At 34.8% G+C, this 27,595-nt stretch overlaps 2 protein-coding genes, 1 long non-coding RNA gene and 1 other non-coding gene across 12 annotated transcripts in view; 2 read left to right on the top strand and 2 right to left on the bottom strand.

Moving 5' to 3' along the window:
• The window catches only part of LOC105208449 (low-density lipoprotein receptor), a 301,388-nt gene that overhangs the window by 71,400 nt on the left and 202,393 nt on the right, over window positions 1-27,595 (top strand). For all 9 annotated transcript variants that reach the window (XM_054227532.1, XM_054227544.1, XM_054227547.1 and 6 more), the window contains exon 3: window positions 15,636-15,776. In XM_054227532.1, the coding sequence (XP_054083507.1) occupies window positions 15,636-15,776 (141 nt within the window). The remainder of the gene's footprint in view (window positions 1-15,635; window positions 15,777-27,595) is intronic.
• On the bottom strand, window positions 1,319-7,416 carry LOC105220549 (uncharacterized). The gene is made up of 2 exons (XM_011196991.3): window positions 2,532-7,416; window positions 1,319-2,470 (listed from the first exon to the last, which is right to left on the bottom strand). Exon 1 carries the CDS (start codon window positions 4,768-4,770, stop codon window positions 3,685-3,687), a length of 1,086 nt encoding a protein of 361 aa, XP_011195293.3. The 5' UTR covers window positions 4,771-7,416; the 3' UTR covers window positions 1,319-2,470; window positions 2,532-3,684.
• Window positions 1,658-1,730, top strand: Trnav-uac (transfer RNA valine (anticodon UAC)). Its single transcript has one exon. It is a non-coding gene; the product is annotated as a tRNA-Val (tRNA).
• The window catches only part of LOC128920414 (uncharacterized), a 47,554-nt gene continuing 35,734 nt past the window's right edge, over window positions 15,776-27,595 (bottom strand). Inside the window, exons 2-3 of the long non-coding RNA XR_008470471.1 lie at window positions 16,297-16,569; window positions 15,776-16,234 (exon numbers count right to left, since the gene is read on the bottom strand). This is a non-coding gene — a long non-coding RNA (uncharacterized LOC128920414). The remainder of the gene's footprint in view (window positions 16,235-16,296; window positions 16,570-27,595) is intronic.

Below are 27,595 nucleotides of genomic sequence, written 5' to 3'. Positions count from 1 at the left end.
CTGAACTGGCTCTAATTTATTAAAAATTTAACATGAACTTTGTAGACAAATCACAAAAATACTAATAAATTACATTTATGCAGACCCAAACAGACTTGTAGTCTCCTGAAGGTCGGTGATTATTAAAAATCTTCTTCTTGAAGCTTAGGCGCGTCTCAAGTGAGTAACAAGTGAGTTGCATTTAAAAAATGCCATTAGAAACATTCATTAAAATAGCTTTTTATGAGTCTTTATCATTTATTCCAATTAATTTGCGTAAATACCAGAAACAATACAACAACTCCGCAAGCTTTCCATTTTCATTTGCGTGTGAGCATAATAATTGATTACAGTGTAAACTCCTTCCACGCTTTACATTAAGGCAACAGTCTATTTGTACTATGGCAACACTGCTGTTGCCAAGGGCGTATGATTAACGGCACCAGTGATGTGCACTGATTTGACTTTTTCATTTGACTGCATACATCGACAGTGTTGTGCCATCATTGATTTGTGTTGATCTATTGACATAGCACATGAGACTACATACGAACCAAAACAAAGAGAAAATTCGATGTTCACTGATAACTGATGAAGGCGTCAATTAGGCAGTCCGCAATGTCACATGATTATCAAATGCAGATTTATCATCATTAAATGGCGCACAGAGTGGGTCAAATATCTAGAACTGCCGCACTGTGCTTCACATTGCCGTTATTTTGGCATGGTTGGTATGTCTGTCTGAACGCCGATTCTAGGACGCGGCCACATGTTGCGCTGCTTAGTCGCTTCAACGCTTTGTCTGTTCATTGAACTGGCTGGACAGCAACACTACGTGGCGGCGATTTGGGTTTGAGCTGCGCTAATTGGTTGCTGACTGAAGCTGACCGAGCGGGTGTGCACGCCTCGACGCTCAAGCTGTCTGGACAAGCTTATTTGTTCTTTTTTTTATTATTTTCTAATGGGGGTGGGCAAGCTTTATTTTGATTTTGATTAATTTTGTCTAAATTCGATATTTAGTTAATGACTTGTCTCTTTATGTAATTTTATGCTTTGAAGATATTTTTGCCGATAATGATTGCATTAATTAAATTATTATTTTTTAATTTATTTTAGAAAAAAATCTTCACAGATATACATATAAATGTATATATTTCAGGATTTTTTTGGAAATAAAATTTTTTTATTACATACGAATATATTATATTTATTTATTCAATACAGTAATATATATTTATTTAATTACAATTTATATTTATTTTTTTATTTTTTTTTATTGGTTTCCTCAATATTTATTGTTATTTTAGTGCGCTTTATTTTGATCTTTTATATTATTACCGAAATATGTATTTCTGAAATAAATTGCATAATAAAGTAGTAAACTGGCCTGGCATATATGTATGATTGCATAAATATATGTACATATGTACATAGATCTCTCTGTTCTTGTTAACAAATCTAATTTAGAACGTTTAACACTTGTTGTCTGTCTCATTTTACCACCCACTGGTTGTCGTGTATGTCATTCGCAGCAAAACAAAAATAAACGAAAAAAACTCTCTTGCTTTATCTTATTACTCTTAGCGCAAGCAAGAGCAGCAAGAGAGAGTGGCGCTAATGAACACTCTCTTGCTCTTACTACAAGGTATATTTGCGCATTGCCAACAATAAATCAAGCGGTTCCATAGTGTAGCGGTTATCACGTCTGCTTTACACGCAGAAGGTCTCCAGTTCGATCCTGGATGGAACCAGTGCGATGATTTTTTTTTTTAATTATTTTTTTTTTATTTTTTATGAAAAATTTCCTAATGAATTAAATTATAGCAAAAGTTGTACTATTTTTATAACCTTTTCACACAGCCAAATTAATTGATCAATTAGAATTTTGATTGAGAAACCAGAAACCAACCCTTCACACTGGATAACCGATCAGCTATTATAAATTTTTATTTTTGTCTTTCACAAGAAGTTGGTAAGTTTAATTGATCAATTAGCTCCTGTGTGAAAAGGCTATTAAATTGAAGAAAAGACAATTTATGCAAACTAATGTGTTTAACTCGTCACAAATTCTAAAATCATCTTTTAATAATATAATACATAATAAGTTAGAAAAAATTTGATTTTATATTGAAAAAAAAAGAAATAATATTTAATAAACGAAAAATTACACAAAAACATGAGCATTATTCAACTGAAAAGAAATTTGTTATGCTCATTTGCTTTTGTGGGCGAGAAATTTTGAGATCCTGTGCCATTTGATGTAGGCTTTTCAATAAAAATATTTTTTCCTGTTCCACGTTGTTTTCTTCAGACCAAAGCAGTCGATGACATCAGTATGCTTTATTGGCGGCACAGCTACAACTGCAGCGGTATCACCTTCCTCCTCTTCCGAAATTTCTATAGCTAGTTCATTTTCAGTACTCGGGTTCTCTTCTACAAGTACATTGTCTACACTGTTCCATGCTTCCAAATCATCTGTGTTGAAGTTTGTCTAAAATTGTATTTGAAAATTAATTTAAATTATTTCTACAAATGCATAAGTTAAACCGTACCTGGGGAAACATTGTATGGATAAGAGAAAGTGTGCTCTCCATAACAGAAAGGTCTTCTCGGAATCGCAAATCTGCTAGAGGTATATTGTCCTCATCATCTTCATCGTCAGGTGTGGTTTTATTAATTGAAATGTTTTTCCAACACTTCTGAAGAACAACCCCTGAAACTTCTTCCCAAGCTGCAGCAATAAGTTGAACTGCATTGAAAAGGGTGAGGTCCTTTAACGCTGTATTTAAATTTTCTTTTTGCACTACACTGCTCAGTAAAGAATTTCGGTAAAATAATTTGGTGAGGCGAATCGCGTTCTGGTCCATAGGTTGAATTAGAGCCGTTCCATTCGGTGGCATAAACACTGTTCAAATTTTTCCATCTGGAGTCACTAAATCTTCTTCTGGTGGATGACTAGGAAGCAGCGTTATCCAGGAGTAATATTGGTAGACTTCGACTTTCAAGAGAATCTTCAACCTATAATTAAAAGTATTAGTAGAGTATGGAGTATTGAAGTGAAAATTGTTGTAGTATACAAACCTGAACCATAAAAAAATAAATAGAATTCTTAAAAAAAATAGCTCAATAATAACAAGAACCGACGGGTGTTTAACTGCCTGCATTGTTTTTTGTTGTAATACCACCAAAACCAAATACAAACACCACACATTCGTAATATCGAGTTCATCCAATTTCCAGCTTTCGTTATATAGAGTCATCAATGTATTGAAAAACAGCGTTCGTTATATCGGCGTTCGTTATACTGGAGCACCACTGTATATAGAATTGAACTTCCCTAACACGAATCACCATAATTGAGAGAGACTTCCTACTTACGGAAGGTAATTTGTATGAAATATGACTTCTATTGCAAGTTAAAGAGTTTGAGTTATTGAAGTTCAACTGTAATTGACTGATTTCATAGCATTGCACTTGCCAGTGTTGGAGCGTACCACGGCGTATACGTAACGTCTGCTATTCCTCTGAATATTTGTTGCGATTTTAAAAGTGAAATTGTGACTTTGAAAAGCCATTCTCACTATTAGCAGCAAATTTCTGCTCTCATTATTTTATACACAAGCGTTTGTATACCGATAAAAAACGCATAAAATTTGCAAAATCTCATCGGTTCTTTATTTGAAACGTTAGATTGGTTCATGACATTTACTTTTTGAAGATAATTTCATTTAAATGTTGACCGCGGCTGCGTCTTAGGTGGTCCATTCGGAAAGTCCAATTTTGGGCAACTTTTTCGAGCATTTCGGCCGGAATAGCCCGAATTTCTTCGGAAATGTTGTCTTCCAAAGCTGGAATAGTTGCTGGCTTATTTCTGTAGACTTTAGACTTGACGTAGCCCCACAAAAAATAGTCTAAAGGCGTTAAATCGCATGATCTTGGTGGCCAACTTACGGGTCCATTTCTTGAGATGAATTGTTCTCCGAAGTTTTCCCTCAAAATGGCCATAGAATCGCGAGCTGTGTGGCATGTAGCGCCATCTTGTTGAAACCACATGTCAACCAAGTTCAGTTCTTCCATTTTTGGCAACAAAAAGTTTGTTAGCATCGAACGATAGCGATCGCCATTCACCGTAACGTTGCGTCCAACAGCATCTTTGAAAAAATACGGTCCAATGATTCCACCAGCGTACAAACCACACCAAACAGTGCATTTTTCGGGATGCATGGGCAGTTCTTGAACGGCTTCTGGTTGCTCTTCACCCCAAATGCGGCAATTTTGCTTATTTACGTAGCCATTCAACCAGAAATGAGCCTCATCGCTGAACAAAATTTGTCGATAAAAAAGCGGATTTTCTGCCAACTTTTCTAGGGCCCATTCACTGAAAATTCGACGTTGTGGCAGATCGTTCGGCTTCAGTTCTTGCACGAGCTGTATTTTATACGGTTTTACACCAAGATCTTTGCGTAAAATCTTCCATGTGGTCGAATAACACAAACCCAATTGCTGCGAACGGCGACGAATCGACATTTCACGGTCTTCAGCCACACTCTCAGAAACAGACGCAATATTCTCTTCTGTACGCACTGTACGCATTCGTGTGGTTGGTTTAATGTCCAATAAAGTAAACTGAGTGCGAAACTTGGTCACAATCGCATTAATTGTTTGCTCACTTGGTCGATTATGTAGACCATAAATCGGACGTAAAGCGCGAAACACATTTCGAACCGAACACTGATTTTGGTAATAAAATTCAATGATTTGCAAGCGTTGCTCGTTAGTAAGTCTATTCATGATGAAATGTCAAAGCATACTGAGCATCTTTCTCTTTGACACCATGTCTGAAATCCCACGTGATCTGTCAAATACTAATGCATGAAAATCCTAACCTCAAAAAAATCACCCGTTATATAAGTGTACCTTCTCGTATATGCGTGTATGCCAGTGAATTTATATAATTAATAAGCTCGGTGTCAGACTAATGAGCATTATCTGCATCAGCATCAACACCTCGCGTAAATATTTGCTCTCAAACAGACGCACACACACACACATACATATGTATAAACGCATTGTTATTCGAAAGGTGACAGGTCTGTTAGTTTGGTGACACCTTTTAACCCATTGCCCGCTGAGGCGATAATGCGTACAAACTTTGACAATGGCGTTTGCGTTCACTGAACTTGTTTAACATGTGTTTGAATTACACATAAATGCATATGTGCATGTACGCAAATTAATTATGAGAGAATGTTGATATGATAGTGTTGTCATAGAAAACTCTTTGTCAAAGTCGGTTGCGTTGAAATGACGACGCATATAATTAATTAAAGTTCAACATAGTGACGGTAGAGTTGTGATTTTTCTTATGCTTCACAGGAGTCGAAAGCGTGCCGCAATATAATCAAAGTATGTGTATGAATACATACCTACATGCATAATTGTGACCATATACAGTATTGTAGAACGGACAACAGTTCATATATATTGAACACCACTGTAGAAGTTCACGCATCAAAGTGAAATTACTAAATGGTATTTATCAAATTACTGTTAACTCACAAACGTACAAATTAGTTCGTTCGAATCGTTGACTTCTTCACTAATTGACTTGCTGCTTGACTGAAGTGACAGTGGGAAAAGGTATCACACGCTTGCATATAGATATGCACGGTTTCTTTAGGGTTGTTGTAATTACATATGAGCACAAGCGATATTCGTAGCGTTCAGTGCTCAATTTTACAGATTCATGTATTAACGGAGTCACTATATATTTTTACATACAGCAACTCAAATATATATGTAAATGCTGTGCTCTTCGTGTGACCGCGTGCACAGAGTGCCAAATGTCAGCTGTGACATTTTGCCGTCAATTAAACATTGTTGTAAACATACAAACACATTTGTGGACTCAATTATGCGCGCGTTAACTTACACATGTATATTTCTATACGTACAGTTATATATGTACATACATATATGCATGCGTTTATATAAAGGTGTGTGTGGGTTTATTCCTGTGTGACAGCTGTGCCCTTTTGCTCAATTTCGCTGTGCCATTTCGGTTTTTTTGTTTACCGTTATGCGTACGAGCAACACCGGCATGGTTGCTGTAATTGTAGCAATTGTTGTAATTGTAATTGTTGCGTTGTGGTTGTTGAGGATACGCGTGATCGCTACAGTGCATGGGAATTTTACGCAATTTGCTTTTTAAGTGAGCCAATTAATATTGATTTTGATTTTTTTTCCAATCATTCTGCTTTTCCATTTTGCTCTTTCTATTCAATTGTCAATTTAATTGAATTAAATTCCTTTTTGTGTACAGCCTACCTACAGACATATTTATGAATTTATCATCGGACAGTATGGTATGTTGTATGCTTCTGAATAATCTGCCATTTTTTCGAAATTTAAATTTCTTTTATTTTAAGAAATAATTTACATTTTAAACTGCATAAAGCTAAATTTAATTTTTTATAATATTTAATTAATAATTCGTAAGCCATTTCAGTATAATTTTTCCTTAAATATTATTTTTTTAATATAAAATCGAAAATTGCAACGTTTTAACCTTGAACTATATTTTTAAAAATTTTAGTTTGAATTCTACAAACACCAAATCGACCCTAACTAAGTAAACATAAATTAACGAAGCATACTTCGTAGACAAACTAAACTATTAATTGCTTTTACTCAACACAAAAACCAAGCAAAGCGGCAACCCAAAAAGCCTGTTGAAAATTAGTTTCAGTTTCAGTTCCAGTTGCAGAGTTTGAGTGTTTGAGAGACAGCAAAAATGATGAACACTTAATGCGCATAATTGGTTAATTTTATAGGCAAACTTTTCACGAACATTTCATAACTAACAGTCGCTTAACTCGCTTTTAATCCACCGCTTGCGCCTACGCTCATCCGCTCATCCATTCGCCTCTTTCCTTTTTCCGGGAATGAACGACATAATGATGTAATAAATACTCCCTTTCTGGTAATTAAGCTGGGAAAGCCCAACCGTATTCGCCCACAAGGCAAACATAAAACTTTAAAGCTTTATTTTCTATAGACACAGCCATTATGGAGAAAGTAAGTTTCTTGTTTTTCGGTAGTCAAGTTTTTACTTTACAGACCACAAACAACAATTTGCAGGGGAAACAGCAGGAAAGTGTATGAGTGGCGACCTCATACTCGCAAGCGAATTGCATATTAGTGTAATAAAAGTATATTTATGTAAACATTTTAATCCGTTTTTAATGAAACGCAAACACTGACACTGGTGAATTTTCGACCTGGTAAACTAAGGAAATGGCTTAAAACAACAGTATGTGTGCGGAGAATAAAACGGAGCTAAGTTTAGCAAAAAGATGAGTTGTTGGAGCTGTAAGGAAGTTAAAAGTAATAAATATTTCCATAAAAATAAAAAGATATATGAAAATTCAAATTAAATACCTTAAAATAATAAAATAAAATAAAATAAAATAAAATAAAATAAAATAAAATAAAATAAAATAAAATAAAATAAAATAAAATAAAATAAAATAAAATAAAATAAAATAAAATAAAATAAAATAAAATAAAATAAAATAAAATAAAATAAAATAAAATAAAATAAAATAAAATAAAATAAAATAAAATAAAATAAAATAAAATAAAATAAAATAAAATAAAATAAAATAAAATAAAATAAAATAAAATAAAATAAATGAAATAAAATAAAATTAAGTAAAATAAAAAAAATAAAAAAAATAAAATAAAATAAAATAAAATAAAAAAAAAATAAAATAAAATAAAATAAAATAAAATAAAATAAAATAAAATAAAATAAAATAAAGTAAAATAAAATAAAATAAAATAAAATAAAATAAAATAAAATAAAATAAAATAAAATAAAATAAAATAAAATAAAATAAAATAAAATAAAATAAAATAAAATAAAATAAAATAAAATAAAATAAAATAAAATAAAATAAAATAAAATAAAATAAAATGAAATAAAATAAAATAAAATAAAATAAAATAAAATAAAATAAAATAAAATAAAATAAAATAAAATAAAATAAAATAAAATAAAATAAAATAAAAGAAATGAAATGAAATAAAATTAAGTAAAATAAAAATAAAATAAAATAAAATAAAATAAAATAAAATTTCTCTTTGAAAATCACGCTGAAAGCTTGAGAGGAGAATCAAGAATCTAAATGGAAAATCGAATTAAAATGTTATGAAACAAATAAAGTGGTAATGCAAAAATTTTGCGATGGGGATTTACATGCATAACCATACATGTGCTGAAAGGCGAAGTTTAGAATTTCCAACTACATAGAAAGGTCGGCCACAACTATACGGTTGCTGTTGTTAATGTGAGCAATATAATATAATACATATGTATAAAAGTTGACGAAAGGTCTGGAAATTAGTAATGAGATAGCAACATAGAAGATGACAAAAGTGAATCCCCAAAGCAACGAATGAGCAACCGCAGAACGCAAAACGCAAAACACAGAAGGTAGAGGACACCAAGGAAATGAAAAGTTATGTCATTTACAAAGCGAAACTTTTTCGAGAAGTATTTTCTGTGCACTTATTTACGCATGTTTATGCAGTAACAATTCGAGTCGGATCACTAGCGGTGCTCATATGTGAACTTTAAAATGACAGTTAAGCGCCAAGAGAAAATGTCAATGTCAAGTTGATATTCGAGGGCATAGCGAGTGAGTTGAAGACGCCGTGTGGCCACAGCGCGCCCAAGTGTGTGAGAATTTGTGGGCGGCAATGTACAGTCAACTGGGCTGGCTCAACTTTAGCGTTTCGGCTTGTCAATATGTGCAAAGTGAAGGGTTGCCGTTTCACTCAACTTCCGCATGTGACAGATTTAGACGTGACAAGTTGATTGGAAAACTTACGCGAGCTCAACTATCGACATGTGTACGCATATATTTTATGTACGTACATATACATATACGCTGCGAGGTCTATATGTTTGTTGGTTTGACGGTTTTTCGGCGCTACCATAACGGCGTCAAAGCGGAAGTGACGCTTCAACGCCAAACATTGTGCCAACAGACGCGTAAGCGTTTTGCCGTTATTAAAGAATTTACGACCTTCCATCAAATGTTGTTGTTATTGTTGTTTGGCTACATGTTATCGTCACTGTTGTTGCCGCCGTTCATCGAAACACATTGCAACAATCGCCTACAACTCACATTTTGTGGTGTTGGTTGTATCTTCGCATCGCCAAGTGTTGTTGACAGCGAAATAAAGCGTTTGGTGGACTGTTTAGCAATAACAGCAATAACAATACCTCATAAGCGGCATATGACAGCAAGGCAGTGTGGAAGGGAACCGCCGCTACATTGTTCAATGACGCGAGGTCATAGATGTCACATGTGTGTCAAAACTTTTGTTTGCGCGTAATTGGAAATGTGACAAAGTTGAAAAGCGGGAAAATGCAATTCACTTCAGCGCTGAAGGTCGCTTACGAAATGAGTGAAGGTGACAGTGAAAGCGTAAGCGAAGAGGGGCTGAGGTATAACTTGGTGCATGGAATCTTGTAAGAGGAAGGACTCTAGCGAACTAAATGAATTGAAATGTATCGATTGATAAATATAGAAACTAAATTTACTATGGTTTGTGTTTCTGATTCCGGTGAAGCCTATTTAGAGAGTCTTAGAAGTATATAAAGCTGCCTGGCGCTTGTATGGATATTAACCGATGTGCGTTGTAATAAAAGCTTGGAGCTCCTTTAAGAGACGCTCGCTAACAAAGTCACATTTTATGGGACCGTTTGGAGACAAAATAATTTTATAATATGGAAATAAAATTATCTTCAGATTTTCATATTATTTCTTTATTTTCTTTTGACTTATTTTTTTCATAAATTTATTTTCAATTTACTTCAGAGTCTTGTCTGAGTTCAGAAATTTTATTAATTTAAATTAAGTGCTCTGCCATCCCAACATGATTTGGGAGTGGCAAAAATGTAAATATATCAAAAGGTACCTTCAAAACCCGAATAAATAACTCCAATATGCTCAGACTGTCATAGATGCCGGAGTATGCCATTGCGTATGAGTAACAATTTATGCAGTCGATCTAAGCTTACGCAGACAACAGACACCAAAAGCAAGCAATATCCATTCATGAAAAGGAAAGGAATTGTTTGCTAAAATACGAGTATATGGCAACATGCGCCTCTGCTTGTGGGCTGTGAACCGAATGCGCTTTTGACACCCATAAATCTATCAGGCGTGAAAGTTCCAATAGGAGAAATACAAAAAAAAAAAACTTAAGAACTGACGAAATGACATGGAAAGGCAAGATAGAAAAAATAACGCCTCAAAAAATTGCATGAATGTCTATGTGTGTTTGTATGAATGTGTGTGCGGTATAATAATTGCTGCCCGAGGCGAGATTCGCCAGCGGTGGTGGGACGGAAGTGAAAACTTTTCAAATTTTCTAATCGAAACAAATTGAATTACATGTCGTCGTTGACTAGCTTGACTGGCTGGCTGCGCACATTTCCATTTACATATGCATGCATAGAAGGTCGATAAAAGCGAACAATCCGCATATTCTCATGGCTGCTACTTTTTACATTGAATGGCGGCTGACAGCTGTGACTCGCTGCTCGCCTGACTGGCTGCCCGACTGCCAATGAAAACCTAGAGTTGTAACTTCCAGCGCTGAATGCAAACAAGCTTACAGTCAACAGACACTACTTCACAAGAAGCGGAGGTGCGAAGGCGGGTGAGGATAAGCAGCATTGAAGCGTGTAAAAAGGACATTCAGCTTGAAAAGGCGCAAATGTGGCTACCATTGACGCAGGTTGGGATGAGCTAAATGAAAAAGAGTAGGCTTTATTGGAAGAAAAAATGAAAAAATTGAAAAAAATGGCAGGAAATAACGGAGTAAAGTGAACAAAAAATTTTGAAAAGTAGAAAAGTTGCAAGAGCCTGTCTGCAGCTGCTGGCAGGATAGAGCTATTACCAGTGTATCGGGGTGGATCTGTAAAGCGTCGAGTTGTAATAAGCTGGCATGTTTGACAAATAACGGCTGTTCAAGTGGCAATATCCTTTGACATAGCCGTCGTGACAAAGTTGTGGGTGGGAAAGCAAGCTTGCATACGCATGCAAACGCATTGAACTATAAAAACCCATAAGCTCAACAACAAACGCATTGAAAGTTGACAAAAGTCGGATCAGAAAGTAAATGACGCCTTGTGAAAACCAATACACACACACACACACGCACATTACACATACGTATTGAATGATTTGCCTACACAGGCCTACACATGTATTTATAACTGCCTGCGTAGCTCCTTATACATGTCAGGCAAGAGGTATGACGTTGCTGCAGCTCACGCACACAACCTTCTTGTGGCGTATACTCTGCTTGTGGGTATTCGAGCTGTCAAGCCAACCACTTGACTTGCTAATGTATGCCTTTAGAGGAAATCTTTGTCAGTAGTCGCATAAAATCTCTGTTGTGCTTTCTCAATCGGCTCCATATACAACAAACTCCAACTACTTGTGTACTAGTAAAGTTCTAGGTATTAGCGAACTACATACGTTTTTAATTAAAACTGTTTTAAAATGAATTGAAAAAAATATCGTTAACTCTTTCTATTTGCCTACTGGGTAACTGCTTCACAACTTCCACCATTTTCTATGACCTCTTATGCTAAGTGGGGCGCCAACACCTTCGTAGTTGAATGCGAATAAATTCCAAACGCTTTGACTGACATTACAGGGGCGATTGTAGTTCAAGGTGTGCTTGCTGCCTCAATTCTTTAACGCTTCCATGTCAGTCTGAGTTTTCAAAAAGAAAGTTTCCACAGCCAGTATGTTGGTTTTTGTAGGTGTCAGGTGTGTGTGTGTGTATTGTGGTGGGAACAAAAGGTGACAGCTGAAAGTAAAGTAAAATAGAAATGGGGTTATGGGGTATGCTAATAATGGTATATGGGGAAAACAGAAAAGGAAAATATTTTATGAAAAGGCTTTGTTGAGCTGCAATGCATAGGCTTTCTTCTGCTAATAGAGGCTGCAAAAACTTTAGGTTTACTAGAAACGGTTGTTGGATCTCACGAGAAGCTTTTTTTTTCTCAAAATTACGCTAAAAGGTTTAACACTCCCGTCTAAGATGTATAGAGTTACTCGCACCGAGCATTAATAAAGCAAACGAATTTTGAATTATATTAATTTTTCATACTTAAATTTACCTATTGATGTATTAAACTTAGTTAAATATCTTTGCGAACCTCTCACTCTATGATATCCAAAATATTATAGCTGATAATCAGTATTATACGATTGAGTTGTGACGTTAATTAGTTTTAGTGCGAATGTAAGAACGAAGGCGGAACTGACAAATTGTGTAGAATTTCACTGAAAATCTGTTATAATGAGTAATTCCACTAATTACCTTCCCACGTATGCCATATGTTATGTACTGCTACTCGTTGTGTGGCTAAACAGCTATGTAAGTAAAACTACGAAGAAATTAATTACCGCGCTGCTTAAATGTTATATAATTTTCAATTTCTTCCGTGTAACAGTAAAGCACCAGCGCAAAGGAGGTTTTAAAATTTATGAGTAGTAATCGCTTCAAATGACTGGTAGTCATGTGGGTGGAGTTGCCAATAGCGCCCGTTTAAGCTAAACGCTTCCGACACATACGAAGGTGAAACATTTGAGTGGCTGCAAATTTGTTCAAGTGTCGAAGGAGCAAATGAGAGATTGGCTGTAACTATGGTGAGTGTAAATACATATACATATGCGCGAGGAGACTACACGTTGTGAGGTTGGCAGAGATAAATGAGTGGGTGCTTAGCGTTTAAAGAGTTAATATGACGATACAAGCTAATAAGTCATAATGGGTATTAGTTGAAGAGTGAGGGAGCTTACGGAAGGAAATAAGTCATGTAGGAGTAATAGAAGTAAATTAAAAAAGAATAGAAAGTGATAGTGTAGGTTAGCGTATAAGCGAAGAGAGTTGAACAAGTTTTGTATGGAGATGAAATGCTGGATTAAGCTGCAGAGAGTAAGTAACTAAAAATATGAACAGGGGCTTAAAAAAAGTATAAGAGTGCTTTAGATTGCTGTATAAAAAATAATATATATATTTTTGATATACATATATAAATTTCTCAGCACTTTCAAACATCTCTAGTTTTCATTTGCCTTTTCAACGCACTAAAGTTATGCCGAGTCAATTTAAAACTTTCAATGTCCGCTGAAAATGAAATTCATTTTGTTGATATTTTATTGTTTTTTTGTCGCTTGTAGTTAAGATTTCCAAGATTGATTTCAAAAATTGTGCTGTGATAATGGCAGCTGTACAAAGTTCACCAGCGCATAAAATATGCTCTGCGCTTCCACAACATAGCACAAATATACACACGTACATATATACACATGTATATGTATGTATGTGTGCGCCTCTTGTTAGATTTTTTCGATATTACCCCAATGCAAAGGCCGTGAAGTAAATAATCGAAAAACTAGAACTTCCTTCCGTCAACTATTTTTTTTTTTTTTTATTTAACAAAAACTTTTTCGATTTGAGCAGCAGTGTTGTGGTGCCAACAAACACAAACGCGCTTGTATATGTAACAAAGCGTAAGGACCTTGGGGTAAAAAACACTGGCACAGTTATCACTTTTACTCGAAAAGAGCTGGAAGTGAAATAGAAAATTTATAGAAAAATTTGTATTGGTGTTGTAGCAGTGTGTACGTATGTAAACCAAATTGACTTTTGGCCTTTTTGTGCCAGTGGGAAAGTGTTGTCGATAGTGACAGGGTTTTCGCATATTAAACCAAAAGTATTATATTTCTAATAATAAATACGAGGGCTGCTATATATATATCTGGCCTAATAATGAAAATAGGAATATTTATGAACGAAAATGGTTTTATTGTTTTTCAAAATATTCTCCATCAAGATTTATACACTTTTTCATGCGCTCAAATCAATTTTCGAAGCACTTTTTTTGAGCCTTTTTTTGAGCGATTGTCAAATTGTGCGGGATCCAACGAGAACAAAACCTTTTTTACGGCCAGGTGTTCATGCAATATCGAATGTATGCTGGTGGGAGAAATGCATAGGCATGCCTGTCTCTGAAGGTATGTTACATGACGGTCTTGCATTATCAGTTCACGTACGGCATCGATGTTTTCTGGCACAACGGCTGTTTTTGGACGACCTTCACGGAATTCGTCTTTGAGCGAGCGTCGGCCACGATAGAATTCGTTGTACCAGTTTTTCACAGTGCTATAGGATGGTGCTTCATAGCCATACAAAGATTTTAGTTCATCGATGCACTCTTGTCGCGATAATCCACGTCGAAAGTTGTGAAAAATGATCGCACGAAAATGTTCACGAGTTAATTCCATTTTTTGGCCGAGATGAATTTTTTAATTCCCTGTAAATAAAACAATTTACGATTAAATGTGATGTTATGCTAAAAAATGTCAAACTTTCCAATGGAAATGTCAGACTGCACCTGACAACACTTAGTGTTGCCTAGGCCAGAAATATATATAGCAGCCCTCGTAATAATAAACTTAAGGCTCTTTCTATATCTACATCATGGTCATACTAAAAAATTACTAAAAAACAGGCCGTCACATGGGTTGAGCCCCTGAATAATAGATTGAAACTATAATATGCCATATATCAATAACAGTTGAACTTCCATAACTCGAACTTTTATAACTCGATGTTCTCCATAACTCGATTTTTTTTGTTGGTTATGGTAATTCGAGTTAGGGAAGTTGCACTGTATTTAATACAAACTTTTTTTATTTCCATAAGTTCCATATATAGTTTTAGTAATAGTTTTTTGTTTTCGAAACGACTCAGTGAGTTTCCAGATTATGGTGATATCTGTAACAACATACCACTTTGTTTCACATTGTTCTTGTTATTGTCAAGTTTGCTTTCGCAAAAACAATAAAAAGTGCAACTATGAAAATTGCCTTATAAAATATCGTTAAATGATTGCTGCTCACTCGTGCGAAAATGTATTTGCGAGCAGAGAATTGTTGATTGTTGCAAAATCGTCATTGTTGTTGTTGCATTTCATAAAAGGCTTTTGCCAATGCTTTCACAGTTAAATACCACTGTCATTTGTCTTAATAAGGAGTGCATGCTTGCATTTTTGTCGTTGCTGTGCGATGGGTTTTTACAACCTTGACTCATTGCGAAAGTTGTGGTCAAAACTCTTATAATTATGTTATTGAAAACACATAAAGTATGTACACCTTTATAAGTTTAATTTTGGAATTTTAAATTTCATAAGAGATGTGTTAAAAAAATAGTGGAAAATTTCGAGTTTTGAAAAAAATATTTATTCATAGTCCTCATTCGATATTATGAGTAAGCCAGGATTTCTTCCCGTCGCCGAAATACTTCTCAAACTCGACTTTTGGGATAGCCGTTATTTTTTGAACACACCCCGTATGAAATTTAAAATTCCAAAAATTGTCCTATTATATTTCCATACCCATAAAATAATACACATAATGCCTTCATAGCTTCATCTTACGGAGTAGATACGCTTGTAACAACCGCCAAGCTTATCTTAACAATATTATAAAATATATTTTATATAATTAAAAAATACATGAAGATAATTTTAATTGTTTCTGCTTTCCACCTTACAGCACAGAGCATTGTGAAAGTTTGCGAAGAGAAACAGTTTCAGTGCGACAACGGCGCCTGCATACCCATCCGCTACACTTGTGACGGCGAATCGGACTGCAGCGATCACAGCGATGAGCGCATTGCCAACTGCAAGTTTATAGGTGAGTGAGCAAAGTAATTCGAATAAAATAACAATGCAATAAAGTGTGTGCAATGAGCGGCAAAGTTGCCGTTGAGACGCCGGTGTATGTGCGATTTTATGATGTGCAAAACGGTACATGGTACATAACATTGGATTTACATGCATTCATATCTATATGTGTGGGTGTGGGTGATGAGTCAAGTGGCACTGTGTAGTGATGTGAGAAACACCACTGTGAACTTGTTGCATATTGAGTGCTCATCACTGTATGCAGCTCCTTCGAAGGCATTTTGCCATGGTTTTAAGCGGAGCGGCAGCAATGTAAAGTGGCTTTTAGTCAATTGAAGGCAAGCGTGTGCATAAGTGGCCTTGAATGCACTTTAGAAATTGTGGAGTAGAATTTCAATTCTACCACATCTCTTTTAAGTTTTCATAATTTCTCCAGAGTGACTGCAAGCATCTGGTTGAAGCATTTTTCTAAAAAAGAAGCAAAAAAACATAAAAGTGTATAGCCATAAATGCAACAATTATATATTTACCGCCTTTTGTGGCAAGGATTTCCCTCAATTAGAGGTATTTTCCATGTTGCCTTTAAAAAGAGTAATTTTCTCGCTCTTCACTGCAATTCAATGTTATGGCACATGGAAATTGTAGCAGTTGCACCAGTGTGCAATTCCGGCATTTAAGCAAATACAATGGCATTAAGCAATGTTGCCACGGTCGCATTCACATTCGCTTCGCCACAGAAACCACACAGCCACACAGGAGGATTTTCCATATATACATATATATATATTGTTGGTTGGGTTTTTCTAGATAAAAATGAAAAAAAAATTGCTTGTTGTGAATTATGCAACAAAATGCAATGTAAAATATTTGCAACTCCTATGTACTCTATTAACAAGCAACATGTGAGGTATTTACTTTAGAAAATCTGTATTTAAATTACTTCTAAGCTTTTTTTAGTTACTTCATTTTTAAAAAATCTGTTAAAAGCTTTAAAAAGCTTCAGCTTTTGTGATTCAAAAGTATACAAATGGCATATGTGAGCTTTCATACATGATGAGTATATGAAAGCTCCGAAGAAGTTCAAGTTTGCACACGAATTTCATTCATATGACAAATCAACTATTTATCTAGAGAATTCAGAATAAATGAGAATTGTGGTGTAGTAAATAGGAGAGATTTCATAAATAAATGAAATTATATAAAAAGCTGAACAAAAATTACTGTAATGTTCATGACCATGTGAAAGCAATAATATTCAAGGCGTCACTTATAAAATAATAGTATTATTGTTAAGGCTTCATTTTTTTCTCAACTTTTCAAATAATTACTACTATTATATTAAATAAAATAAGTTTTGATTTATTTAGTTGAAACAAGAAATCAACCGTTCGAAATTGCTTGAGTAACCTTATTTTGCCGAAATCCGCTCATTTAAGTTAGAAATTTAATATATGAATTTATACATATATAAGTGTATATCTTTATTGGTCAAAGTCACATAGAATATTACCCATATTTGCAATAGCAATGTCACAGTTGCAAAGCTTCACAGACGAATGCACAAACAGGCGAGAAGATGCAACCGCAACGCAAACAACGTTCACCGGATGTTGACATCTTCGCATGCAGCTGTGCAATGTTTATGTTATGGTGACACTGGCTGCTTTGTTTCTGTTGTACAAACTGGCAAATCCTAAGGATTACAATTTAATAAGAATTCCACAAACTTGGTATACATACAAATTAACACATACACAAAATGGAAATGTTTCTAAGACATAACAGCTTAAGTAAATTTAGGAGATAACTGAAAAATTGTGGTCAACACATCTCACTATAATTCAACTTTGATCTTATTTCTTATCTGGTCTCAACTGAACGATATTTCAAAAATAAGTGGTGTTATTAACTGGTGCTCACAAATATTTATTAAAAGCTCACTTTTCATAACTTCTCAAAATCGAGTTTGGCGCTTTCGTTTGTGTCCAAGTGCTACACTGGAATGCAAGTTTAGTACTTTGAAGCAGCTGTGTTAGAGTGTTGAGAAGCCAACGTTGAGTCTTCGAAGGTATTCCAAGTGTTGTTGCTGTTTATTATGCTCAGAGGGTGATTGACGAAATGCCATTTCACAGATCGTACATGTGTGTTCCTATCCTTCAGTATGCTGTTCGTATGAGCGTAGCTATATAGCTATGAACACAACTTTTCACCTAGCTGTGAACAGATTAGCACGTCGGAACGTTTAGACACATTCAAACACACAAATACACATACCAAATACGCACAAAAATTCAGGCATTTTGACCATAAACTGCAAACGAGCAAAGAATGTGTATGTGATTACCACTTGATTGTCACGCATCAACATTCAGTTGCAATGTTACAATGAGCGTTGCCACATGCTGCCGATTGGCGCAGTGCTGTGCTGTGTAGACTATTTTCATGAAAGTCGGAAGCATTACAGTCAGCATTTACTAGAATCATGACAGATTTCGTAGTTCTAATGGAATGGTTGAACACTCGTCTTCCAAAAAACAGTTTTTATACTCTCTCCATATTTTTGCACTCTCAATTTAGTCAACTTATTCTTTAATTGTTCTCGATTTACTACAATATGGTGTAATTAACTAGTTGTGAAATTAGCTTGATTAATTAGCTCCTGTTAAGCTATGAAGTGTGTTCTATGTGAAAAGAACAGCTTATGATACTAAGAAAATGAAAAATTTTCCGTAATGCCTAAGACAGACATATGGTTTCTGTACTACGATGTATACTACAATAAAAGCTCAAGAAACCATATACCAGCATAGTGGCACACATGAAGTATATTGTACTATGTTTACATTCATCAGCTGATACAAATAAATTCAAGCAAAATGTAATTATGAATAACAGGCAGGAAAATTGATCCTGACTTAGTTATAATTTCAAGCAATCTTAAAATATTATTGTCCATTATAATTATTACATATTACATATTTTTCACATAATTTTTTTTTTTCAAATTTTGTTTTTAGATTTCAATTAATTTTGAATTTAATTTATTTTCTGTATGTCAAAATGTCAGAAAACATATGATTATGGCAGAAGAGCTTAAAGCTTTCGGTGTGTTCAATGCAATCCATTATAGTACATTTCACAACACCACAAAATTTCAATGGTTTCTAGAACTCTATTGTAGTACGGAACACAATTTGCTTTCAAACAAAATTCGGAAAACCGGTGATACACATATGGTTTCTGAAGCATACTACATTGTATACTACATGTCTGTCTCAGGTATAACACTACATTACATTTCTGTTTCCCACACTGAGGTTTCCAAAAATAAAATATACACTAATTAATTTATACCTTAATTGCCTAAGCGAATTGACTGTTAATTAGCGAATATTTTAGTTTATTCTATACAGTTTTAGTGATTTTATATTTTGAAAGTTGAAAGCAATTCTATCTTCACTTCGTCTTCAATACATTGCTCGCAATGATTTCTCTTGACTTTACTTGAATAATACCCTTTTCGCACAGCCAAATTAATTGATACATTAAGATTTTAATTAGAAAACCGGTTTTTGCTCTTCGCACCGTTACTTGGCTGCCGGCTACTCGATAATCGATCAGCTGTTCTACATTTTTATTTTTGCTTCTCACAAGAAGTTGGTAAGTTTAGATAGCTGATTGCTATTTACTCAATACCCACAATAATTATATCCAGCAGCGACATCTACCGTCGATACCGAAATGCATTTCTCTTTCGACTCGATTAAAATTCATTAAAAATCAATGTAAAAAAAAATCAAATTTTTATTTTGTATGGTAAATCGATCTAAATCACGTCTTTAATCGAGCAAAGGCCGATTAATTGATTAATTAACTTCTGTGTGAAAAGGCGATAGAGGTTGTGACATAATTCTTACAACTCAAACTTCTGCATTGTAAACTCGTAAATTCTATATTGGATTTTAAAATTTTTTTCAGAGGCAGTTACTGGCTCAAAGCTACAAATTGCATTAAGTTATGACCATCAACATTCTCTCTCCTTCCCTAAATGTTTGTTACAACAAATCGACGCTCTGTTTCAGGCCTGTATATGATTTTCTCGGGAAGCTTCTAGCTTCGATTTATTTTGTGTTGGTTATATAGACTTTTGTAACTCAATTCCGTTATTGCTTGTGTGTTTTATATTGCTAAGAAATTATTTTTTATAGAATTCATTTCACGTGCGTTATTTGGACGAATATTAAAGTTAAAATTGCTTAAAAATTTATGTTCCCCCCTTTGTTGTATTCAAAATTCAATAGATATTCATAAATATGAAGTCTTTCTTGATATGATATTTGCTGAAGTTGTTGCTATATAAATACATATATACGGCATAAAGTTCTGTAATAAATTGTTTCGCTTATAAAATGTTACGATTGTCATTTGATTACACCCGTTGCCGTTTGATGTTTTCTGCGCACAAATGCTGCGCTATTCCGTACAATTTGAATTGCCAAGCTATCGAATCGATTGAATTCTGGCTTTGATTTGCGTCTTTTTCAAATGATATCCGCCTTCTTAAACTTCAAATCCACTTCTGCTACAACAAATTTCTCCGATTTTTGGTGGGGACTTAATCAAATCGCATGTGTGTGTGTGTGCTTATGTGGATTGAGCTGAGTACCAAATCGAATAAATTAAATCCCAATGCAGCAGCTTACTTTTCGCTTTTCGCTTTTTGTTTTTGTGACGGTTTTTATTGTTGTTACTGTCGTTTATTTGTTTGCCCGCCAAGGCAGTGGCGCATGAAGGATAAAACACAGACAGTTTCTATGCTATGAACGGCTTTGCGACATTGATTTTAAAACCTTCACGAAATAAAAAAAAAAAATACGCGAGATAAAATCAAAAAATCAGCGAAAATATTGCAAATACTCGTAACGGAATTGCATTGGTTTCAAGTGCTCACTGGCAACTATATATGCATATGTGTGTGTACAAGTGTCAGCTATTATCTGCGTATGTGACTGAAACTTTATTTTTATTGCTTTGGATACAATTTTAAAGGCAACATAGGAGGCGGGTTTAGGGGCGTTCGCTCTAATGCTTGTGTGCATTAAATTTGCTATTTTTCGAGTCTTCGCAGAACAACCAATTTTGTGTCGCTTTGCTGTGTTTGCATTTCGGAAATCGTTACGATTTATAGGCAGACAGACACATTAACGCTGGCAAACAAAAACAAATAGCTAGTAAGAAAATGGCTTAGCAGATATGCTCAAGCAACCGCACATTGACGAAGCCATTCAGGCATGCCACTCAGCAGTCACTCAGTCAAATAGTCGCTTAGACAAATAGTCGTTTGTATGTCGTAAAAAGCCGCATTACACATTTGTGGCAATAACGAAAATGTAAGAAGTCAGTTAACGGTTGGTACAGTTTTGGCTTGGAAAAAGTATTTGTAAGGATTTGTAGGGCACATGCCTGATTTTTACAAAAAAAAAAATTAAATTAAATGAAAATATTAATTATCTTTAACGATAGAAATTTTATATTTCATAGTTTAGGTATAGAATTCTACTTAAAAATACAGGTTTTGTATTAAATACTTCAACCTGCAACTTGAACTATTTTCCATAGAAAACTATGCCTGTATAGCTTTACATTCTAGCCAATAGTAAAAGTGTTGTGAGTGTGTCCGAAAGCAAATGACTGCAATTAAGTCCAAACACACTTTCATGCCAACGCACGAAAAAATATATATAAAGTGCGCCGAGGGCAAGCAAGGTGGCTGACAACGAGGTGTGATTTTAAGCCGAATTCTTAGTACGAATATCCAACCAAGAGAACACCCTTACACCTACATACATATCTATTCACACACAGGCATTAACAAATTATTTCCATTTTCTCTGTCATTGCTGTTTACTCTAATCTGTCCAGCGCTGCTCATTCGATGTGTGGGTAGAGTTATGTGACTATAGCATTGTGGTTCACCATGGCAATTGAGTGAGCAATCGCTTGTCAGCATGACATTACCTTGCTGTCTTCATTGTTGGTATTAATTTGCTACATATATCTTGTTGTTGTTGTTGTTGTTACTTTCCTGTTGCTCTCTTCGATTATATTTGCAATCTCCGCATACCTTATCTGCAACATCAATTTGCAGCACGAAATGTTGCTTTTTCTACGATGAGACCACAGCAATAACAATATCTACTCAATGCATGTACACCTGTGCGAGTGTGTAAATGATGTATGCATGTACGTATGAATACGTAGTATGCTTGCATGTGCGTGTGTTTTTCATTGGCGTAATTGAATTTTCATCGAATGAGCTGAACATTTTAACAATTCATTGCAACTTTGTCATGTCCTTTTGTGGTTGCTGCTGCTGTTATTGCATTTGTTGTTGTTGTTATAGTGTTGTTTTCGTTGTAATTTTCTTTAATATTCAATATGCTGTTTTTGTTGTTACATTTGGTGTTTGTCTGAAGCAGCTGTGGTCTACTAAAATTCATTATCAAAGCCTTTTTGAAAAGTCCATACTTGACATTACGTGTCATTGTGTATGTCAGTGTTTTTCAGCATGTAATTTCACATGAGAGTTAGTTTAAGGAAGATGTTTGTGGTTTTCTGAACTTCCAATGAATAATTATGTCAGTCCACATAATGAGTTCGGCTTAATTAGTTGAGGTGGGTTTATTATTATCAATGTGTCAAGGAAATGTTTGTTGTTGTTGATTAAGATGTGTAAATTGAAAGTGCATTTGTCAACCGCAGCAATTTGGTTGATATTAATTTAAAGGTTGAACTAGTTAAATTTTGAACTTAAATTTCAATTACATGACTTTCGATGGTTTCAGAGCTAATGCAGTGCTTCCCAAACTGTTGCAATTATTTTTATTTTCTTTTGAAATATTTTCTTACTCTTCAAAGTTCTTTCAAATTTCCAAAGTGTAGGTGAGCCAAATTTCAGAGAGAATCTCAACAAACATAATATTTACACCAAATGGAACCGTAAAATTCTGAAAGATAGGAATATTGCATAACAGTTATTCGCCTTGTGCCACTTACCCCGCCGCCATTTGACCTTGAGCGCACGTATAGCATAAAAGCCAAGTGCTTGACGACTTCACTTTGTTGCTGTTAAACGTTCCTTTTAGTTCCTAATTTTTTTTCTTTTGTTTGCCTTTGTTGTTATGTTGAAATCGCTTGTTGTCTGGGGCATTGATATGCTTTTCAGCTTCAATCCTTTTGTTCTATTTGCCAACGCGTTTTTCTCTGATAAATGCATTATCTCTACGCAAACAAGCAAATTTTCCATTTTCTCATACTGTCTGCACTTGTGTGCCCTATACACACACACAAAATGTTTGAACGTACATATGTGTGCAGGAGCTTTGTCTTAGTTTCGGTGTGCTTTCAAGTACCCGCAGCTTTGCAGTCCACCACGTGCGGGTGTGCGAGTGTGCTTGCGTGTAGCATACTCGGCTGTTTGTTGGATTTGGCATTCAGCTGAGCTGCTGCCTCCGCAGTCGAGCGTGGTCAAATCTCTTCGGTAACATTACAAGACCGGTGCATATATTCGCAAGCACAACAACAAATACTCTTGATGGTAATTGCGCGCCGGCATGTTGATATGTGTATGTAATGCATATGCGCTTGTTTGTTTATGGTATGGTGGTAATGTGTGCCTTGAACCGTTACGGTTCTGGCCGGCTAGTTGCGCAAGGATTCAATGTTACTCTGGGGTCTAATAGTTTTCAAATGGCCATTATCATTTCTGGCCCAAAAGCGTGCAAATCGTGTTTGAATTGAAGTTCCTCATTGGCGCATGCAAAAGGGGTACACACACACACACACAGGCGTATACAAACATCCAGGCATGCATACATACCATACATACATATACGCATACTTATGTGACATACCCTGTAGGGAGACTCGAATTACTGTAGAAATTTCGCCAGCAACTCTTCACTGGAAATGCTTAACAGATAAATATCTACTTCAGCGCTTTCCCGAATTTATGTGGGTTCATTATGCGCTCAAAACCATATCGGAGATGAAGGAAAAGCGTTGCCTTGTTCCCTATGCTGCTGAAAAGCTATGAGAATATGTCTTCTATGTCTATTCCGGTACGCAATTCGGTTTTATATTCAAGTACGAACATGGGCTACGATTGAAATGGAACTATGGCTGGTAGTACTGTCAAAGGCCAGAGAATAGAGCTTTCTCAAAAGAGAGCGAGTCCGTTGTAAGATATTATATATATTAAATTTATGCTATTGCTTTATTGTACTAACTTGCATGCCATACGATAGAATAAATAAGTGTGTGTATGGAAATATTTGAGCGCGGTACTCTTAGGAATTGTACACCAATACATACAAGTAAATTGATAAATGACAGCAATTCCATTGTGATCAGTTTATATTGTCAAATGCTAAGTCAAATATCGAATAAACTTAGCAGGATTGTGATGTTAAAATATGAGTCCATATACATGCGTATATACACTCGATGGGAAGTGTTCTGTAAACATATTTAATTACGAAACACATAAGCAGAAGTTAGATTTCAATATACTATACACACACATACACATGTATGATTATGTATATATGTTTCTATCTAAATCTATCACAAGTGATAGCAGCCTGCCAAGCATGCATAGAAACAACTCTGAATTTAAGTTTGCTTTCGCTCCTTCTGCCAATCCGTCGTGCTATCACTGTCAATTCCATTGGGATTTGCAGAGAAAGAGCTTAGGACATGCCGCTCAATCCAATTCGGCTTTAATGGATAACGTTCCAACGTCGAGATTTGGTTTAGTCATTGTCTGTCACAATATTTTGCCGTAAAACTGTAGTGGTTTATTTGCAGTTTAGTCGGTTTTTATGCTGAAGTATTTTTCCTCAGCTTAGCATTGTTGATTTTTAAACTAAAATTTTTATAGCGAAAAATATAAATTGAAATTGACACAGAAAAAATGTAAAAAAAAAAATATATTTTTCGGAAAGTTAAGGCAATACTGGCTTACCTGAAGATAATTGATTTATCTGTGGAAGCAGTGGCAACGAAAGTAAGATGTTACTTCGATTTACTAACTTTTAGTTTTGAATGTGAGTTGTGTGAGAGAAAATGTGCTATTATTAGCTAGAAGGAGTTAGAAACTACATAATCATTTTCAATATGTTTTTTTAATTAAAAACATGAATTATGTGAATAAAAAAGCAAAGATTTCTTAGTAAATTTATAATTGTTTAATTTCAAAGAAAAAATATTACATTTGCAGGTAGTTGCAACCTTTTAGTCTAAATAGCCGTCATTTATGCTTATTATCAACATTGTTATTGTGTTTGTAGTTGCCAATAAGTTTTACAAATTTTCAAGATTTTTGTGTGTCGTGTCGTATTACGCGCTAAACCCACACCTCTGCAACGCTGAATGCAAAAAAACTTTTATTTTGAATGTGAAGTGAGTTTTTGCGCCTAAAAGTTGACAAAGAAACTTTGCTGATGGTGAAAACCACACACGGACCGATGCGCAAAATTCCGACATATTCTATACGTAAATATTGATTTGTGGACGTATACATACACGCATGCATATGCATATATTTATACTTGTTATTGAGCATTTGTGGGGCGTTGCAAATATGTGGGTCCTTCCATTACAGCGGTTAGGCAGGACATCAAACATACTTGTGGTTACAGTTGTGGCGTAAGAGCATTTTTTCTACGTCACTCTTTGACTCACTTTGATATCATGCTACGGGTAACATATTTGCTCACATCCCCATTGCTATTTGCCGCTAGAATGCTCTTTTGTCGGTGGAAGAGTTGATACACTTCGTACGAAAACCACAGAGACGCTGGAATTTACAATGTAAGAATGTTCGTTGCACAAAAGTACAAGATAAAATAAGAAATGAACGGCTAATGAGAATTGTCGCATACAGTAAAAAAAAAAAGAAAAAAAAAAAAAAATCGGTTACGTATACGCAGTGGTGTACATTAACTATTGCGTGTGCATGCAACCAATGATGTAGAATAGACTTTGATTTCACTTGCTCGTACACGAAATTTTCACGAATTGCAGTTCGAATATAGCATATGCAAATTTGAAATGAAAAGTTATTCCCGCCGGTTTTGACGGTTTTATTATTCACATATAACTTGCTTGCTGAGGCCACAATCGCCGACTGTAGGGAGCTTACGGCTTTCTCCGAATTTCTTTGCATAGTAAATAGTTATGAACATATTCACACACACATTGTACATACAACTATGACTAGTCAGCTCTTTGCTGTTACCTATATTTCATGTATGTCTGTTGTTGGTAGTCGCACTCGCGTCGGCTTCTTTTATTAAATTTATATCTTTTCAACTCTCTGATTCCCAAGGCTGTCATTTTTCAGTGCTTGTATAAAATTTGCGTACTTTTTAACTCTTTTACGCCAATCCGCAAGGGTCCACTTCTTATACCGCCATGAAGTTTCGCGTTCATTTCACACTTTTGTTGCATACTTTTGCGCGCGTATCTTCCGCACACCTTTGCCACTTTGTGGCTGCTATGCAGAGTGCTTCTGGTGCACTAGTGAGTGCCATCGGCAAGTTTCTGAGCTTTAACTTATGGCAGAAATGTGAAAAGATCATGCGGCAGAAATTTTGAGTTTTTTGCGATTTTAATTGTTTTAAAGTTGACGGTAAAATGTCGAGATTTCGACTGTCATTCATGATTTTGTATTATAAAAATAAATTTTAAATAATTTTTGCAATTCTTCTCTTAAAGTAGATTAATTTCTATGTTCATATCATAATATTTCCTGCTACTAAATTGAAAAAAAAAATGTTTGAACAACTGCCAAGCTTCGTTACAAACCGTTTCACTTTTTTCCTTTAACCATCCAAATGTTACATAAAAAAATTATATTTAAACAATGTCAGCCTCCACTATGATGGATCTTTGTATGTTGCGAGTGTGACGGAAAATTGTTGCGTTACATATTTTCGTTGCATTCAAAAACATTTCCCTTTTAATTATTACAATTTCAATACGTAATTCTTTATTTGACTATTTCTCATTAAAATATTTGAAAGTAAATATATTCAGTATATGAATTTAGTTAGTAGAGACGTTTGGAAAAATATGAGTGCAAATGCAGACAAACATCACAATGTCACATCTGACCGGTGGAGCAAAAGTTGTTGTGACCTATAAATAGACTATGATATATTAAATACACAAACACTCACAAATAACTGTGCATATGTGCTAATGCTTTATTTATTTATTATTTATTTTCTGCTTCAGGCCGAATATTTCAAAATTTTAATAATGCATGAATATGCTTACACACCTCCGTGAATGGGTGAATATGCGGATTAGTTACATGCATACAGACACTGCATGGTAAATGTAAAATCATGGGCTTTTGTGCTTCAATAAATTAGAAAAAATGTGAAATAAAATGCTTTTGCATTTGATCCAAAGTGCTGAGGTTCAAAAATACTTTTAATAACTCAATTTAAAATTTACTTCTAAGAATTGACTATTGTTAATAATAAAGAAAAATATTCGAGCTTGGTCTAAACAACAACAGCAATGCGTGCAACTACCATAACTATATCCAAGTACTCTTCACATATTTGTTCTTCATCTATTGACAAAATAACAGTGTTAGAATTTAGTAAACGCATTTATTCGTAAGCTCACAATATATTTGGTTATTCTAGTTAGACTCCAGCAAATAAACTAGTCAACCAAATATAAGAATGCATATGCATGTGTATAGCTATTGTCATGCGCTACAATTTATTGGAATACAAAATTTATTTTCAC

The sequence above is a fragment of the Zeugodacus cucurbitae genome, chromosome 2, assembly GCF_028554725.1.
Source record: "Zeugodacus cucurbitae isolate PBARC_wt_2022May chromosome 2, idZeuCucr1.2, whole genome shotgun sequence".
In the NCBI taxonomy this organism is placed as follows: Eukaryota; Metazoa; Arthropoda; class Insecta; order Diptera; family Tephritidae; genus Zeugodacus; species Zeugodacus cucurbitae.
Note: the sequence above shows the minus strand (reverse complement) of the source record. Positions and strands in the feature narration are given on the sequence as shown.